The 16111-nt window shown below is 48.1% G+C and overlaps 1 protein-coding gene across 2 annotated transcripts in view; it reads left to right on the top strand.

Moving 5' to 3' along the window:
- Positions 1–14945, top strand: part of SYNPO2L (synaptopodin 2 like) — a 41540-nt gene extending 26595 nt beyond the window's left edge. For both annotated transcript variants that reach the window (XM_083502415.1, XM_083502416.1), the window contains exon 5: positions 8764–14945. In XM_083502415.1, coding sequence (XP_083358541.1) covers positions 8764–11102 — 2339 coding nt within the window. In that variant the 3' untranslated portion in view covers positions 11103–14945. The remainder of the gene's footprint in view (positions 1–8763) is intronic.
- The last annotated feature ends 1166 nt before the right edge of the window (positions 14946–16111 follow it).

Here is a 16111-nt window from a genome sequence, read left to right as displayed (position 1 = left end):
CAAGTAATAATAAGCAGTCTCTTTACAGGGTTGCCAGCTTTTGATTTCAAAAATTCTGGGACCTGGCTGAGGACAGGGTTGGGTCCAAGCAGTAGAGCTTAAAAGATTTACTGTGTCCATAAGAATAACAATAGCTTCCTATTTATTTTTTTGTAACATAGTTTATGTTCATTTTCATCTTTAAACCGTTTAAATGGTTGCATCAAAATAGATCATTGTCTACATTAGACATATGACATGCAACAATTACGTAAAAATAAAACAACAAAAAAAACACTCAAACATTTCTGAATATATAAACAAAGTTGCATTGCAGTTTATATACCAAAATCATTATAATTATTACAGATATGAAACGATGTGTAGTAATGTTTATTGGTTAGATTGGTGACCATAAGTAAAAGTATTTTGCATCAATAACAATTTGAATTTATGGGGGGGGAATAAAATAAAATATGTATTTCCTACACTCGACTGTGCTGTAAACTCTGGGTCTTGTTCCACCATATACCTCATTATTTGTGTAATCAATAAAGTCACACCGGTCTGCATTCTTCTGCAGTTTTTAGCATGGCATTGAGGAGCTGATCAGGGAAAGTGGGTGTGAGGGCAGTCTAGACTGCTACTGTAGCTACTTCCTCTTTCTTCTGATCTTTCTTCAGCTGCCATGCCTTCCTGAGCTCTGCGGAACTTGTGGAGAGCAGCTATGGTGGAGCTGCACACACAGTACACGCAGGGGTCAGCAAACTTTTCCAGCAGGGGGCCGGTCCACTGCCCCTCAGACCTTGTGGGAGGCCGGACTGTCTTTTTTAAAAAAGAAAATGAACAAATTCCTATGCCCCACAAATAACCCAGAGATGCATTTTAAATAAAAGCACACATTCTACTCATGTAAAAACACGCTGATTCCCGGACCGTCCGTGGGCTGGATTTAGAAGGCGTTTGGGCTGGATCCGGCCCCCGGGCCTTAGTTTGCCTAACCATGCAGTACAGCATGTCTCACGTGTCACAGTGTGTGAAATGGTGTTCTCTGGTTCATCTCCCATTTACTTAGAAGACATCTGAAGGCAGCCCTGTTTAGGGAAGTTTTTAATGTTTGAAGTTTAGTGTTCTGTTGGGAGTTGCCCAGAGTGGCTGGGGAAACCCAGCCAGATGGGTGGGGTATAAATAATAAAATTATTATTATTAGTAGTAGTAGTATACTTGGTGCCTCAGGACTAGAAATGGGCAAATCTGTTGATTTCGGTTTCTCATATTTCCCCTCTGAAGTTCAGTTCGCCACATCCATTTGAACCGCTGCTTATTTGAAGGAGCGTGTTCAAGCTGGCTTTTCCCTGAGAAACTACGTCCTGAATCAGTTGGGGGCACGGGAGGCCTTGCCCTTGCTGGATGGCACACCTGGGCCTTTTATGGGCAGGACATAGAATGTGCCCCGTAACACATCTGTTTTTGAACAGGCTGGGGGATGCTTTGGGGTCCAAAGGACCTTTATGGTAGCTTCTTGTTGTTGTTTTTAAACACACACACACACACACACACACACACACACACACACACAGTCTCTCTACCTTGCACATATAAAGGACATGCAGCTGCTCTTATTCTCTAACCTCTTATATTTGGCTCTCTGTGTTCACTGTGACAACTGCCGTGGAAAAATTGTTTTGCCTGCCAAAGTTCACTCAACTTTGGCTATATTGAGAATGTGTTCTTGCTATACTGCATCAGTTACTCTTTATGGATCATATGTAAGGATATGAACAGGGTCAAAATGAATAGGGCATGATCTAGCCAACTTTAAGCACATTTAAATCCAGTAGATTTTGATTGAAATGATGTAAGCGCATGTGATTAACTCTGCAGCTGAAACGCATGAGACAACCAAGTTCTTAGCTTTGCTGGATCATGCGCCTAGTGTTTTGTAGGAGTTAAAAATTCAGCAAAGCACAGGACATCATCTGTTCTGTAAAACATTTCAATCTTTTCCACTTCAAATTCAAATATCTCACCAATAGAAATCTACTGACTGGGTTAAAACTTGGTAACGCTCATCGTATTCTACAGGCTCAATATGTTTTTCACTCCAGTGTCTATATACACTGATTCACACACTGCTATATATACTTCATGAAAATGTACAGATCACTCTCTTTCAGCCTTTATCAGAGAACCTTTGCCTTTATCAAATACCTGTCGATCTGCTGTTGCAGCGAATTTCCATTGGTATGGACAGACTTTCACAATTCGTCCTGTACTATAAATAGTCCCCCCTTTGGAGTTGTTTGCTTTGAGGTTGTACTGCAATGTTGCTTAATCTCTGGCTGATGTAAAAAGTGGTTCATATGACTATGTCATTCTGTAAAGGTTATTTGTTCTTTATTTTCAATGGGGAGTGAGATTGAGCTGCAGAGAACTTAGTTACATGGTTAAATAAACTGCTGCTTGCATGGACCTCCCCTTCTCAGGCATTGGCACGGTCTAGATCTTATACTAGGACAAGGGGGTTCTGTGAACTCCAGTAACATGCTGGAAAGTATTGGAGATATTAGGCAGTCCAAAACCATCCCACAGTACTGCTCCACTTGCTTTCATATGAAACTGGAAGGGAAATGAGGCCATGATGTGCTCCTGATTCACATTGCAGTAATTTCAGGTGTGCTTTATAAAATCAAAGCTGCTTGTTTAGAGTAGCTGTGTTGAATGGAGGCCCTGGTGTATATGACAGCATGTGACACTTTGACAGTAGTCAGAAATACATAAGAAGAATTTGGTGCTTTTGGGAGGCAGTGTTTGTCCAGCCAATATCACACAGTAATGCATGCAGACATTTTTGTGACAAACAGTGCAGTAGACCAGTGTTTCCCAACCTTTTTTGGGCAAAGGCACACTTGTTTCATGAAAAAAATCTCGAGGCACACCACCATTACAGCCCCGTGACGTCAGCGCGCAGCGTCACACCGGGAGGGACGCACGAAAGTGTAAGTTTCAATTTTTTCCCCTCCCCCTTGCCTTCCTTCTGTGCCAACCACCAAAAAGCCAAGAAAAAAGCCAAGACTTTAGGGCAGCAGGTCGACACGGAAGAAGCTCCTGCCTAAGGACAGGTGCGACGGCTGTGTCCTCTTCTGCCACACTTGGCAGCCCTGCCTCACGGTCGTGACTCCCACCCTGATTTCTCCCCGCAGGTCGAGCGGCACAGGCAGCCCAATGTGTCCAGCCCAGACACAAGCCCCGCTTCCCCACTCTAGATCCTGAATGCGACCAAGTGCTCTGGACTCCCGAGCAGGGTGGGAAAGAGGACTCGCATCTGGTAGCCTCCGGGCTCCTCGCTTGCTCGAGGGATGGCATTGCAGGCAAGCTGCCGGCCGTCGCCATCGCCACCCCCTCATGCGAGTGGACCTGCCCGGAGTGGTGGGCCAGGGGAGGCTCGCTCTCTGTGGGGATGTGGCCCGCACGCGCGGCCCCGCTTCCTCCTGCCCAGGGCTGAGCTCCTTACCCGCGATCTCGGTCTCGCGCACGCGGATCCCACTTATTCCGAAGCTCGCGCCACTAACCGGGGCTCTCACACCGTGCCAGGGCGAGGCGGCGCGGCCCACTGACGTCATCTCGGCTCGCCGCCGCCCTCGACTTCCCTGTTCCCTCCCCTCCCTCGGGTCGCCGTGGTTACCGAGGACTGCAAGCTGCTCGGGCGAGCGTGGGCCATTAAGTGGGAGAAGGAAAATTAAAATTAAAACTCGCCTGAAGGCCGCCTCTCCGGATATGAAGCTATCTTTCGAATTTTTTAATTTTTCCCGCGGCACACCAGGCAACGTCTCGCGGAACACTAGTGTGCCGTGGCACACTGGTTGGGAAACACTGCAGTAGACACCCTTCCACCTTCTCCCCCTGCAAAGTTCATGATGGGAAATAGTGGAAGAACTACCTGGTCCAGAGAGAGGAAAACACCTATTACACCCTTTCCTCATCCTGATCTCACAATGGATCCTTGCATTGTTCCGGCAGTACATTGTAGCAGGAAGAGCTGGGGCTATATATATTTTACCTTTGCTGATAAATTTTACTCTTATAATTCTCCCATCAGGAGGGTTCTTTCTTGGTGATTCCATGTTACTTTGCCAATTCAAATTTATCTCTCCTTAAAAATCTCATACTCAGCTACAGCTGTTAGAACAGGGAGCATGTTGATAATTGTGTAACATCTGGAAAGTGAGGCCCCACTAAGGGCTCATCCCTGCTTACTTTTTTGCCACTTATCTAGGCACAGATCCGGGCTTTCCATGTCCAGGTCCAAGCAGGTGTGTGTGTGGTTTATCTTTCTTCTTCCCCTGGCATGCTTTCCCTGGGGAAAGCCATGTTGCAACCGGGTTTTCCATGGATTGTCATTTGCTCCAATTCAGAAGCAGATTGTGGGTTTTCCTGGGGCAGACTGGGACGTTCTTCTTAGCAGTTTAGGAATAGCCTGGGATCCCACATTCCGTTGTGGCCGCCTCCTGATGTTTTAAAACAAAGGAAACATAACTCCAAGGTGGGAAACAATCCTCTTTTAACTCCAGTAGGTCAGTTGCCCAGGGTCCAACTAGGATATGAAGGCAGTCATGTTTGTTTGTTTTATTCACGTGTCTGCTCCATTTATGACTAATTATTTAGACATGGTTTCAGGCCAGATTCAGTCTTGGTTGCTCTGAGGGGGTGTTACCTATTGTGAGAGGGGCAAACAGACTGTGATCTTGCTTCTCCTGCTTGATCTCCCCACGGCTTTCTGTACCATTGACCATGGCATCTTTCTGATCTGTAGAATGGGCATTGGGAAAACTGACTTCAGTTTTCTGTTCCTACCTGGATGGAATTGCATTCTACAGAAAAGAGCGGGTTCGCAGCTTGCGGATGCTGCTGGATTCAACAGTGCCAGTGGAGGCTCAGGTGGCCTCAGTGGCTCAGAGTGCCTTTTTCCAGCTCTGGCTGGTTTACCAGCTACAATTTAGGTCCAAGGTACCCCAGGGATCACCTGAACCCTTATATCCCAGCTCAGTCACTGAGATCAGCATCTCTGGTTGTTCCCCGAGTTGACGAGGCTCATTTGGAAACAACAAGAAACCAAATCTTTAGTGATCAGCCCAGTCTTTTGCCAAAAGAGATTCAACAGGGTTCAGCCGTTTCAACTTTTGAACGCCTGCTGAAAACTTTTCTGTTCTGCCGGGCCTATGCAGGCATCCTTCCTCCATTTGGAGAAATCTACACCGAAGTTGGGACGTGGGTGGCGCTGTGGGTAAAACCTCAGCGCCTAGGACTTGCCGATCGCACGGTCGGTGGTTCGAATCCCCGCGGCGGGGTGAGCTCCCGTCGTTCGGTCTCAGCTCCTGCCCACCTAGCAGTTCGAAAGCACCTTTAAGTGCAAGTAGATAAATAGGTACTGCTTTATAGCGGGAAGGTAAACGGCGTTCCGTGTGCTGCTCTGGTGCCGGTTCGCCAGAGCAGCTTCGTCACGCTGGCCACGTGACCTGGAAGTGTCTGCAGACAGCGCTGGCTCCCGGCCTCTAGAGTGAGATGAGCGCACAACCCTAGAGTCTGTCAAGACTGGCCCGTACGGGCAGGGGTACCTTTACCTTTACTTTTACACTGATGTTATCCTTTGCAAATGACTGTATCAGAAAAATGCCATTTGTGAAACATGCCTGAGTATCAGGAAAGATGACAGTGTTTTTGGATTTAGTGCCTTCATGCTCAGTGACTCAAAGAGTCCCCTCTCCTGAGCGCAAGTGTGGAAACATTTGTGGCAAGGGACATGTCCTATTTTAAACCCCATCTATGGGAGGAGGATGGGAAGTGGAGCAAGTGTTTGACAGTTGACAATGTCCATCACACTGTTTAGTGATGATGCCTGGGGGGTAAAAATAGAGAGAGTTACCTCATGGCTTTCAGCAGCAATGTCAAGGAGACAAAAGAGAGGCTTTAAAAGGCTAGTGGAGCCGCAGGCAAAGGGCCTGGGCTCTTTTAAGGTTTTGGTTCTGCTCCAGAAGGGAGCTGTTCCGCTTCTCCCTCTGTTTATGGAGAGCTGTGAGTTAAGGGTGTGTGACATGCCCTTCTCTCCGGGACTAGATGTTACTTTCAAGAGCTTGGACCAACCATATGCAGGTACCAGTTTGTTTTGCATGCCAAACTTTTGCAAGCCTCCTCACAGACAGAGGCTCCACTTAGCAGAAGGGGCTTTGCTTTCAGATGGTTTGTACTGCTGTGGAAGGAAGCAGTAGATGAAAGGTAGCTGAATTTTTGACAGTAGGAAGTGGAATGAGGAAAACCAGCTGGAAGGGGCTTTAAACCTCCTGTCAGTTGGGCAGTGACTACTTGCCTGATGTGATCACTAAATTATAATGGCCGTAAAGAAGGTAAAACAGTGCCGATGAAAAGAATTGGGGGTTGATTCAGGACAAGGAAAAGGAAGCATGCCTTCAAAAAAGATGCACAGTGATTTTATGGAATTTGCTCCCACAAAATGTAGGGGTGACCCCCTTGGAGAGGCTTGCTCTGGAGGGTAACTAGAGAGGGTGATTCATGGGGGAGAGAGAACTCAATGGCTATTAGTATTGATAGCTACTGGGGATCGCCACATGCAGAGGTGAGGAGGACAGACAATGCTGCCTCCATCCCTGAGCTTCTTGGAAACAGCTACCTTTAGAAAAAGGATGCTGAACTAGATCGATCCTTGGTCTGATCTTACATGATTATTAAACACAGAAGACTTCAGGTTTATTGGAATTTCAGCTATTGTTTCCATTGTACTTTGTACATTCCGTGATTTTTTTATGAGGTGTATAGAGCCCTGTCGGTATCTTCAGCACCTTCTGTTCCCACAGATTTGTCTGTCACTCGTCTTGACCTTCAGTGTGCCCAGCAGTGGCATGGATAACATTCCAGAACAGCCCATATCTCAGTGGTTGTGCCTCTAGAATGGATGGAGCAGCAAAGGGAGGAGAAGGAGGGAAAAAATGAGAGGAGGCTGAAGCAGGAAGTGCTGCCTTTTCTCTTAGGGCATTTTAAACATGGCATTAAAAATGTGTTTGAGACTCCTTCCTATTTATTTGTTTTAATGTCTCCTATGAATACTGTTCATGCATGATGAGGGAGAGACAAGAAACGGAATGTACACACCGACCACACTGGAGTTAATTTTCATTAAGAATCGTTTTACAGTCAATTTAAGTCTCCCACGTGAAAATGTTTCACCATGGTTATCTTGGACCATTGATTAAACGTCAAAAGAAATCCATCGGGAAAATATTTCCCCCCGTTTTTATTTTAAATGTTTTCCATCAAGTTACCCCCTCAGATTCCAGAAACTCTTCAGCAGAGAAATGGAGATGGATGATAGCCTTGACTGCAATTGACAAGGCATCATTTTCTTCTTTAAGGTGATGAAATGTGTTTGGAATCGTGTATCCGCTCGTGGCTCCCATCATGTGCTCTCTCCTTGCAGCACGCCCTTGGCTTGTTGTCTACTGACCTCCCCCCCCCCCACTCATCCCCACTTAAATTCTCTCTGTTACAAACACACATACTATGCTTCTCTGTGCTGGAGTAGAGGACACTTGGGCTTGAGCAGCACATGCAACAAAACGAGGTGGCAGAAAAATACCATTTCAGATACCTGCAAATGGAACATCATATTTTTACATGCTGCTTTACATTTATTTATTTATACATATTGCTTGATTGTAGGGGGGGGGTAAGACTCAAAGTGGTTTACATTCTAATAGAAAACCAACACAGCACAGGAAGGGGGCTACTTGAAGAATAATAGAATTGTAGAGTTGGAAGGAACCTTTCACTTTGGTCTGCCAGGGGAGGAGGTGTTTCCTCTTCCTGGAAGCTATTTGTGGGGGATCATCTCAAAAGTCGCCCACCTGGAGCCTGACATGGTACACCCTACTCAACTCTGCATGTGTAGACCCAGCCTCAGTCCTATGAAACCTGTCTTGGGCTACCACAGGCAGTGGGAAATTGTTACCTTGATTTTGGTCCAAACCTCAGATCCAAACTGGAAGAGCCAATGTCAGAAGTTTTTTAATTTTCCCCTATCCAGCCAGCTCTGATATCCCCACATTACCTGAATGCCTGGCACAGTACAGTGGTGCCCCGCAAGACAAATGCCTCGCAAGACGGAAAACTCGCTAGACGAAAGAGTTTTCCGTTTTGGAGGTGCTTCGCAAAACGAATTTCCTATGGGCTTGCTTCGCAAGACGACAATGTCTTGTGAGTTCCTGCTGGTTCCCCCCCCCCTTTTTCTAAGCCCTAAGCCACTTATCAGCTGATCCGATCAGCAGATAAGCCGCTAAAAGCCGCTAATAGCACTAATCCGCTAATCCTTCAATGGGCTTGCTTCGCAAGACGAAAAAACCGCTAGACGAAGAGAATCACAGAACGGATTCTTTTCGTCTTGCGAGGCACCACTGTATAAGAGCACTTTCCCCTCCTGCAGTTTCCAGCAACTGATATTCAAAAGGATACGGTCTCCGGCTGCGGAGGCAAAGCACAACCATCATGGTAGTAGCTGTTGATAACCTTCTCTACAAATTTGTCTAATCCTCTTCCAAAGCCACCCAGGTTGGTAGACACCACTGCCTCCTATGGGAGAGAGTTCCATAGTTTACGACGCACAGTGTGAATAAGTACTGTATTTTACACATATGAACATAAGGCAGGCTTAGCTTTCCAGCCAGATTCCCCGCAGTATCCTGACTGTGCTTCTCTTTTTGTCACTGTTCCTTGCAGAGCTTCATCGCAGTGAGAGTATGCAGGAAAAGAATGTGAAAGAAGCCAAAACCAAATGCCGAACCATTGCATCCCTGCTGACAGATGCGCCCAACCCCCATTCCAAGGGCGTCCTGATGTTCAAAAAGCGCCGCCAGAGGGCAAAGAAGTACACCCTGGTCAGCTTTGGAAGCGTTGATGAAGACCGCTGCTATGACGAAGAGGACGGCGTCTTCCCAACCAGCGAATCCGAGTTTGACGAGGAAGGCTTCTCTGACGCTCGGAGCCTAACAAACCACTCGGACTGGGACAATACTTACCTTGACATTGAGAAGCCCAAGGGGCCTCCTGCCCACGAGCAGGACCAGGCTCAACAAGGCCTCAGCGGGGTATCAGGCAGGGGGGCGCAGTTGTTTGAACAGCAAAGGCAGAAGGCTGGTGAGCATACTGTGGAGAGAGTCCCTACTCATGAGCCAGAAGAACAGCCCCCACCTCCACCTGTCCTTCAAGTGCATAACGTATTACACAATGAAGCCCCCACTCCACAGAAGGCAGAAAGGGCCCCTCTGAGTGTCCACTTAGAAGCTGTACAGGTCTCTAGCCAGCTGCCGTCACCCAGCCCTGCTCAGCTCCAGTCTCCATCAGGCATCTTCGGAGGAGGAGGAGGCGTGGGCTCCCCGAACTCGCCAAGTGCCACCAGCATCTTCAACAGATCCGCCCGACCTTTCACTCCCGGTTTTCCCGGGCAACGTCCTATGACTTCCTCTGTCGTGTTCAGACCATCTGCGCCAAGGAAAAGCAGTGAGAGTTTTGGTGGACAGAGAACAGCGGCGCCTCCTTTCTCCTCTGTCACTCCCGGGACCACTCAGCTTTCTGCCGCTCCCATGGCAGTGCAGCCTAGTGGCCCAGCAAGTGCCTCTGTGTCTCTGTATATCCCAACCCCTCCATCGTTGGTGCAGCTCTCAGGGGCTGGAAATTCTGCGGAGGCCAAGCCACCTTCCAACACAGCCCGAACCTCCACAGCTTCCATATACCTATCGGCACCTTCTAAGCCAGCTGCAGAGGCTGTCGCTGCTACACCCCCGCCATTGCTGCCTTCTCAAGGCCAAGAAACGGCTTCTTCGACTTTGTACATCAGCCCAGTCCAACAGCAGCCCCTCTCCCAGCCCTTCACTGCTGTAGCGCCAGCCATCTCACGGCCTGCTTCTGAGCCCTTTGCCTCCAGGGAACAGAGAGTTGCAGTTCCGGCTCCCAGAACGGGTATCTTGCAGGAAGCTCGCCGGCGGAGCAGCAAGAAGCCCATGTTCAAGACTGCGGAGGAGAAGAAGAAGAATTCCCCCAACCCCGAGTTGCTGTCTCTAGTGCAGAACCTGGACGAAAAGCCCAAAGGAGACCACCATGGGGCAGGCTTTGAGTCTGGGCCCGAGGAGGACTTCCTCAGCCTGGGGGCCGAAGCCTGCAACTTCATGCAAGCCTCAGGCCGGAAATTCAAGACCCCGCCCCCAGTAGCTCCTAAGCCCCAGCAGTCAAAGGCCTCTGGCGGACTGGTGAATGGCTCCTCCTCTGCCAACGACATATCCCATTTGAAGGGGAAAGGGGCAGAGCTCTTTGCCAAGCGACAGAGCCGCATGGACAAGTTTGTCGTGGAGTCTGCTCTCACACCGGCCCCAAAGGCCAGAACCCCATCCCCGACCCCTTCCCTGCCTTCCTCCTGGAAGTACTCCCCCAACATCCGCGCCCCACCCCCCATCGGCTACAACCCACTGCTCTCTCCGTTTTATCCCCTGGCAGCCAGCAGGTCGCAAGCCAGCAAGGCAGAGAGCAAAGTGAAAAAGGGGCCCAGCCAGAAATCGGGGATCAAGGCCATCGACTTCATGCGGCACCAGCCGTACCAGCTGAAGTCCGCCATGTTCTGCTTCGGGGATGTGCCAGGCTCTGACGTCCAGGCCTCCTCCGCAAGCCAGGCAGCCCAGCAGTCCAGCCTGTCTTTCACCCCGGCCAAGCAAGTGCCCGTGAAAACAGCCCGGACCTATGAGATCCGCCGCTTCTCCACACCTGCTCCAGCGCCGGCTTCCAGCAGCATGGCCCCTACAGTGTTGGCCCCCCGCTCTGCCACCACGTTGGATGAGCCTGTGTGGAGGACAGAAATGACCTCCATCTCTGCCCCCGCTTCCCCAGGGCCCTTCCAGGTGGCTCCCCCACAGTATCTAAGCTCCCCTGACCTCAGCCAGCCAGGCAGGGGGCCTTCCCCAAGCCGACCCTCCTCCTCCTCCAGTTTCCAGGTAGCAAGACCCAGGTTCTCAGCTGCGCAAACTGGGATGCAGGCACACACCTGGAGACCAGGTTCTGGTCACCAGTGAAAGAGAAATAGCGCTTCCCCATCCCCATCAGTGGGCTTCTTCACACGTTGTGGTTTTTTAGGTGTACACCTAAGGGTTGGGGGGGGGCGTACATCTTCAAATTTAAAGTGTAAATGCAGCAGTTTATCCTAAAAGTGCACCCACCAGAGAGCTACGATTGGCTGCAGCTCACTGCTGAGTTCCCACTTTGTGGCAAACCCAGGTTTGCTGCCGTGTAGTAATGTGTTGAGATGGCCCCCACACACAAGGCAGGCGTTTGAACAGAATAGTTACCTTCCGCTCCTCCCCTCCCTTTTCTGTTTAAGTAGAGTTCCTGTAAATTAGGACAATGAAGCCAAATGGGAGGCAAGCAGCCTCCTTTTCCGAATCACTGAACTATCCACTTTTTGGAGTTGCAACGTTTCCAAGGGATTTAACTGCGTGTGGCCGGAGCAGGAGAAAAGTAGCAACGATAGAAGGGTTTGCCATTCACGTAGCGGCAAGATTCGTAACCGCCCTAGGAAAAGCAGTGCTGTGCAGCTGTAAGCAAGTGCATTTTTATCTGTGAGAACAGCTCCTCGCCTCATCATCCGGAAGCCCCATGTAGCGTGAGCGTGGTGGTAAGGTGGAAAAGAAGCAGTCGCACAGGCATGGATGGACCCTCCTAATTGTCTCTCAACACCTTCCTGCTAAAGCCCACAAATTCAAAGTTTTCATCACTCTCTTCCAAACAGGATTGTCTTGGAAGCTTGTTGTGAGTTCCTTGGGGAGGCAGCCAGTGATGTATTGCAAGTTTCCGCTCATGCTAGGTGTAAGATACCCAGTCTTTGCCCTGTCTTAACTGAGAGCAATACTGTAGCACAGCCAAAGTTTTCCAAGGAAATGCAAATTGTTGTTATTATTTCTTAAATTTGTATACGGCCATTCATCTGAAGATCCCAAGGTGGCTCGCAACAGAAAATCACTTTCTCTTTTGCATTTACAGGAAAGGCTTGGCAGGCATTTCCTCAGTATCCCTGTGTTATGTCTCTGTCTCCACATTAGCATTACGAAGCAAATACGGCGACTGCCAGGCATGGCATTTGCCTTGTAACATGCTGTTCTCTCTTGAAATGCCCCAAGACTGTGCCCCAGAATCATCTGCTTCTTCAACAGATAAGTCAGATAGAAAGTTTGAAAGCAACTGGTTGACACAGATGTGTGTGCCATTTGCTACGTAATTAAATGAGACAGGAGACATAAATTCCTCAAAGTTTCCTGGTCCTCTTCTGAACAGCTGAACGAGAGGCTGTGCAGGACTGCAAGGGCTGAAAAGCAGCATGAGATGAGAATTCAAGGTGGAAGAAGCACAGAGGCAGTAAGGCAGTCAAATGACTACTTCTTTATGGCAGTAGTGGGGTGAAGGTGTGTGAAAATGCAGGGAAGATCTTCTCTCCATCTCTCTCTGCTTAGTAGCCAATTTGCGTTGGTCAGAAACCGGACAATGTTGTGTGTCGAAGCACCAGAGAAGGAGAACCCTTTCAGAAAAATGAAAGGAAGACCAAGTGTGGAATTTTGGAGTTCAAGGTTTGGCATTAATCTCTTGCTAGAATAGGACACTGTAAGTGGGAGGGAGGAATATGTGAGCAAGTGTGGGAGTGGTTTTCAGAGTCCACAGGACAGAGTTTTAAGGCGTTCCTGTACCTCAGATGCTTGGTCCAATGTCTGACAAGCTAGCAACTGGAAATGCAAGTCCAGGGCCAGTTTTTGTAGACTCTCCCAGGTCAATGAAAGCTAGCAGGGGGGAAAGGGATGGCAAGGAGTCGTATATCTACTCAAAGCCAGAAAGGGATAGAACAGGCAGCTTGCTGGAAGAACAGGGGCCTAATTAATTGTTTGTACTCTTGGGGCATTCAGTCTCTACTCAGAGAAAAGCGAGGGCAGGGCTTTTCCCCCAGCTCACTGAAACTCCATTCCGGCACCTCAGGTGGGTGCCATGCTCATTATAAGAGAGCAAGGGAGGTGAGTTCCAGCACCTCTTTTTCTAGAAAAATAGCACTGAGCGAGGGTGAATTGACTAGGCCCACGGCCTCCTGTGGTGCATCATTGCTGCACAGTTTAGAGCCATTCGTGAGTTTGGGGGTGAAGTTCTGAAGTGGAGAGGCTCCCCATGTGATTTAGAGCCCTATGTGTTTGCACATGAGGAGACTGAGCGGCTGAATAAGGCTTGTAGCATGGAGAAAAGCATGTCTGCCATTTGAAATCAATGCATCACGTATATGTTTTGGCCAGTTATCATGAGGCTCAAAAAGCAGCTGAGATGCCAGTTCCTTACTCCCTGCTGGTTGGAGAAGATACACACACAAAAATACATATACACTGTATATATGAGAATGCTCCTGATCCTGTGAGTCAGGTGATCCCAAAGAGCCAATCCCCTGTCACTGCCTGTTACCGTAACCGTTTGATGCACTCTTGTCTTATTGTAGATGGAGTCTAGATATTGTTGGACTACAAACTCCCATCTTCCCAGCCACCTTAGCCAACTGTAAGAAATTATAGGTGCAGGAGGCCAACAACATCTTGAGACGCAATGTTGAAGAACACAGGCCTGATCTCAGCTGTCTGTTGCAGGAAGTTATCCTTTCAGCAGGCGATGGTGGTTGAGGTGGGGCTCCAAGTGCAAGAGGGTGGATAGGTTCAAGGAAGAGTAGATATGAAATACTGGTTAACATTGTCTGAAGAATACGAAGTCTGAAGAATGCAAACCTGTCATTCAAGAGGGAGACAGATGGAGCACAAGGGTGGTTTGTAATGTGCGGTTTCTACATCCAGATATGTACTTAGGCCCAAGGTCAAATAAGTTTGGGAGGCCTCAGCCTCCGTGTAGTCCTGCTGACCTTAGGCAGCCAAGTTTGAGTGTTGAGACCTAGCAAAATCGGGCCTGGGGAGGTGGGGTTGATCACTGGGACATACTTCTCGAAGTTGCTGTGCTGTGAAATGCAGATTGCCAGTTTCGGACTCTTTTGAGCCTCCTGTGTGTTTTACAGCTGCTTGACTGTCTGCGAGAAGCACTGTAGTGATGATAGCAGAACCCCCCTGGCATGGCTTGCTCTGCAGCAACCAAAGGCGAAAAAGCTCTCTTGGTGCCCTTTCACCAAGAGCCCTCCTGGAAAGGCTTAGTACAGGCAGGAAGTATGGATTAGGGTAGTGATAGGCTTACCTTTGAAAACGGGTGCTGGGCACCATGAGAATGAAGAAGATAGGCTCTTCCCATTCCTTCTTCCTGACACAGGTTTTCATAGTTTAAGAAGAGATGTGAAATGGTGGAGGGAGGCAGCCTCTTTGCAAGAAGCATGAGAAGAGAGCGCCCTAGAGGAAGGGATCCAGAGGCTCTGTTCTGCATGACAGCCCCTATGCTCTAGAAAGGTTCCAAGTCCTATCTTAAAGCTTAGGAAGTGAAACCAGGAGCTGGAATTCAGAACAGCTTAGGAAGCAATACCGGGAGCTAGAATACAGAACAAGAGTTGGGAGCAAGGCATTTGGAGGAGCTCTTGATGAGGCCTCTGTCATTTTCACGGTCACACACAACCCAGCTGGAAACCACATCAGTGAAATTTTCACGTTACCCTTTGTCAGATACCTTGTCATTGTTTGCTATTTAGACCGGCATCTCTCTTGCTTCTCCGGGAGGGTGTTCAAATTTCACATCCAAGAAACGAACCTGCCAGCAACATCCTGAAATACACAGGGCTGTACATCTCAAGCAGTAAGAAAACTTTGTTCTGTTCTTTCGGAAATATTTTTATTTCATTTTATTTTTGAAGTTAAAAGTCACTTTACAACTGCTTGTGCTGAGGAATAAATTTCTGATACGCACTTTAACCGTTGCCTTCATTTGCCTCTTTCATTTTCAGTTTCTTTCACAGTGTGATCCCAAAACATCTTCACACTTGAACCAATGCTGTTACATTCAGTCAAAGTGACTCTGCATTGTGCTAAGCTGCCGTTCTAAGATAATGAGAGAAGGCGGCATTTAAGTAGCATTGATGCTGCTCATGTAATAAGCTGCTTTATCAGGCATAGGGAACCGCTGGTCAGGGATGATGAGCATTTTAGTCCACCAATGAGTGGACAGCCACAGTTCAGTGTGATGCAAAATCTTCAAGGCAAGTGAATGAAACATAGTGTATCCTGAGATTGGGAGGGAACTCTAATGAAGGACTTCAACCTCTCACCTGTTGGATTCTGAGAAATGTATTGCTCCCCCTCCTCACACACATAATGTACACATCTTGACTGCCTTATATTTCCCACACTCCTGCAATCCAGCCCTTTCTCCTGGTACATATCCTGTTAGTGGCAAACAGATTCAGTGGGAAACAAATACACAGAAAACACTGGAGAGTCAGAACCAAACCTGAAACTCCCTAACAGCCAAGAAAAAGATCAGGATTCCATACTCTACATCCTTGCTCTCATCTGTGAAAGTTGTGGGATTCTCCAGCACCATTTGCCCCTCCCCCCTTGAAAAAGTGGCTCTCTGTTCCTCTCAACCCATTAAGACGCTTCTATCTTCTTCCCTCACAATCAGAGGAAATGATGGATGCCTCTCAAATCCCCAAATCTCCCCCTGGAGAGTTCTCAGTGGTCTATGCCCTTTTGAGGCTGCCCTTTGTGGTTTCAGCATGAGTTTTAAGGCAGGGAATGAGGAAAAGCCACCTCCATTGTGCTCCTAAACAAGGTCTCTTCTGCAAGTTGTTTACAGTATAGCAGGTTCTTAAAAACCAGTGCAAATATGTGCCTTTTCTGCTATCATGTATTAGGCCCACTGTGCATCTTGCAAATGTCTTCACTGAAAGGTCAAATCCACACAATTCATGGCTTTCCCCAAAGAATCCTGGGAATTGTAGTTTACCCCCACAAAGCTATAATTCCCAGCACCCTCAACAAACTAAAGTCCCCATGATTCTTTGGGAGAAATCATGTGCTTTGAATGTATGGTGTGGATGTGACCAGATTCTAATTCCTTCCTCCTTTACAAAGAGGAT

The sequence above is a fragment of the Podarcis liolepis genome (genome assembly GCF_965112155.1).
Source record: "Podarcis liolepis genome assembly, chromosome: 5".
Taxonomy (NCBI): Eukaryota; Metazoa; Chordata; class Lepidosauria; order Squamata; family Lacertidae; genus Podarcis; species Podarcis liolepis.
This window is presented reverse-complemented; position numbering and strand designations above follow the sequence as displayed.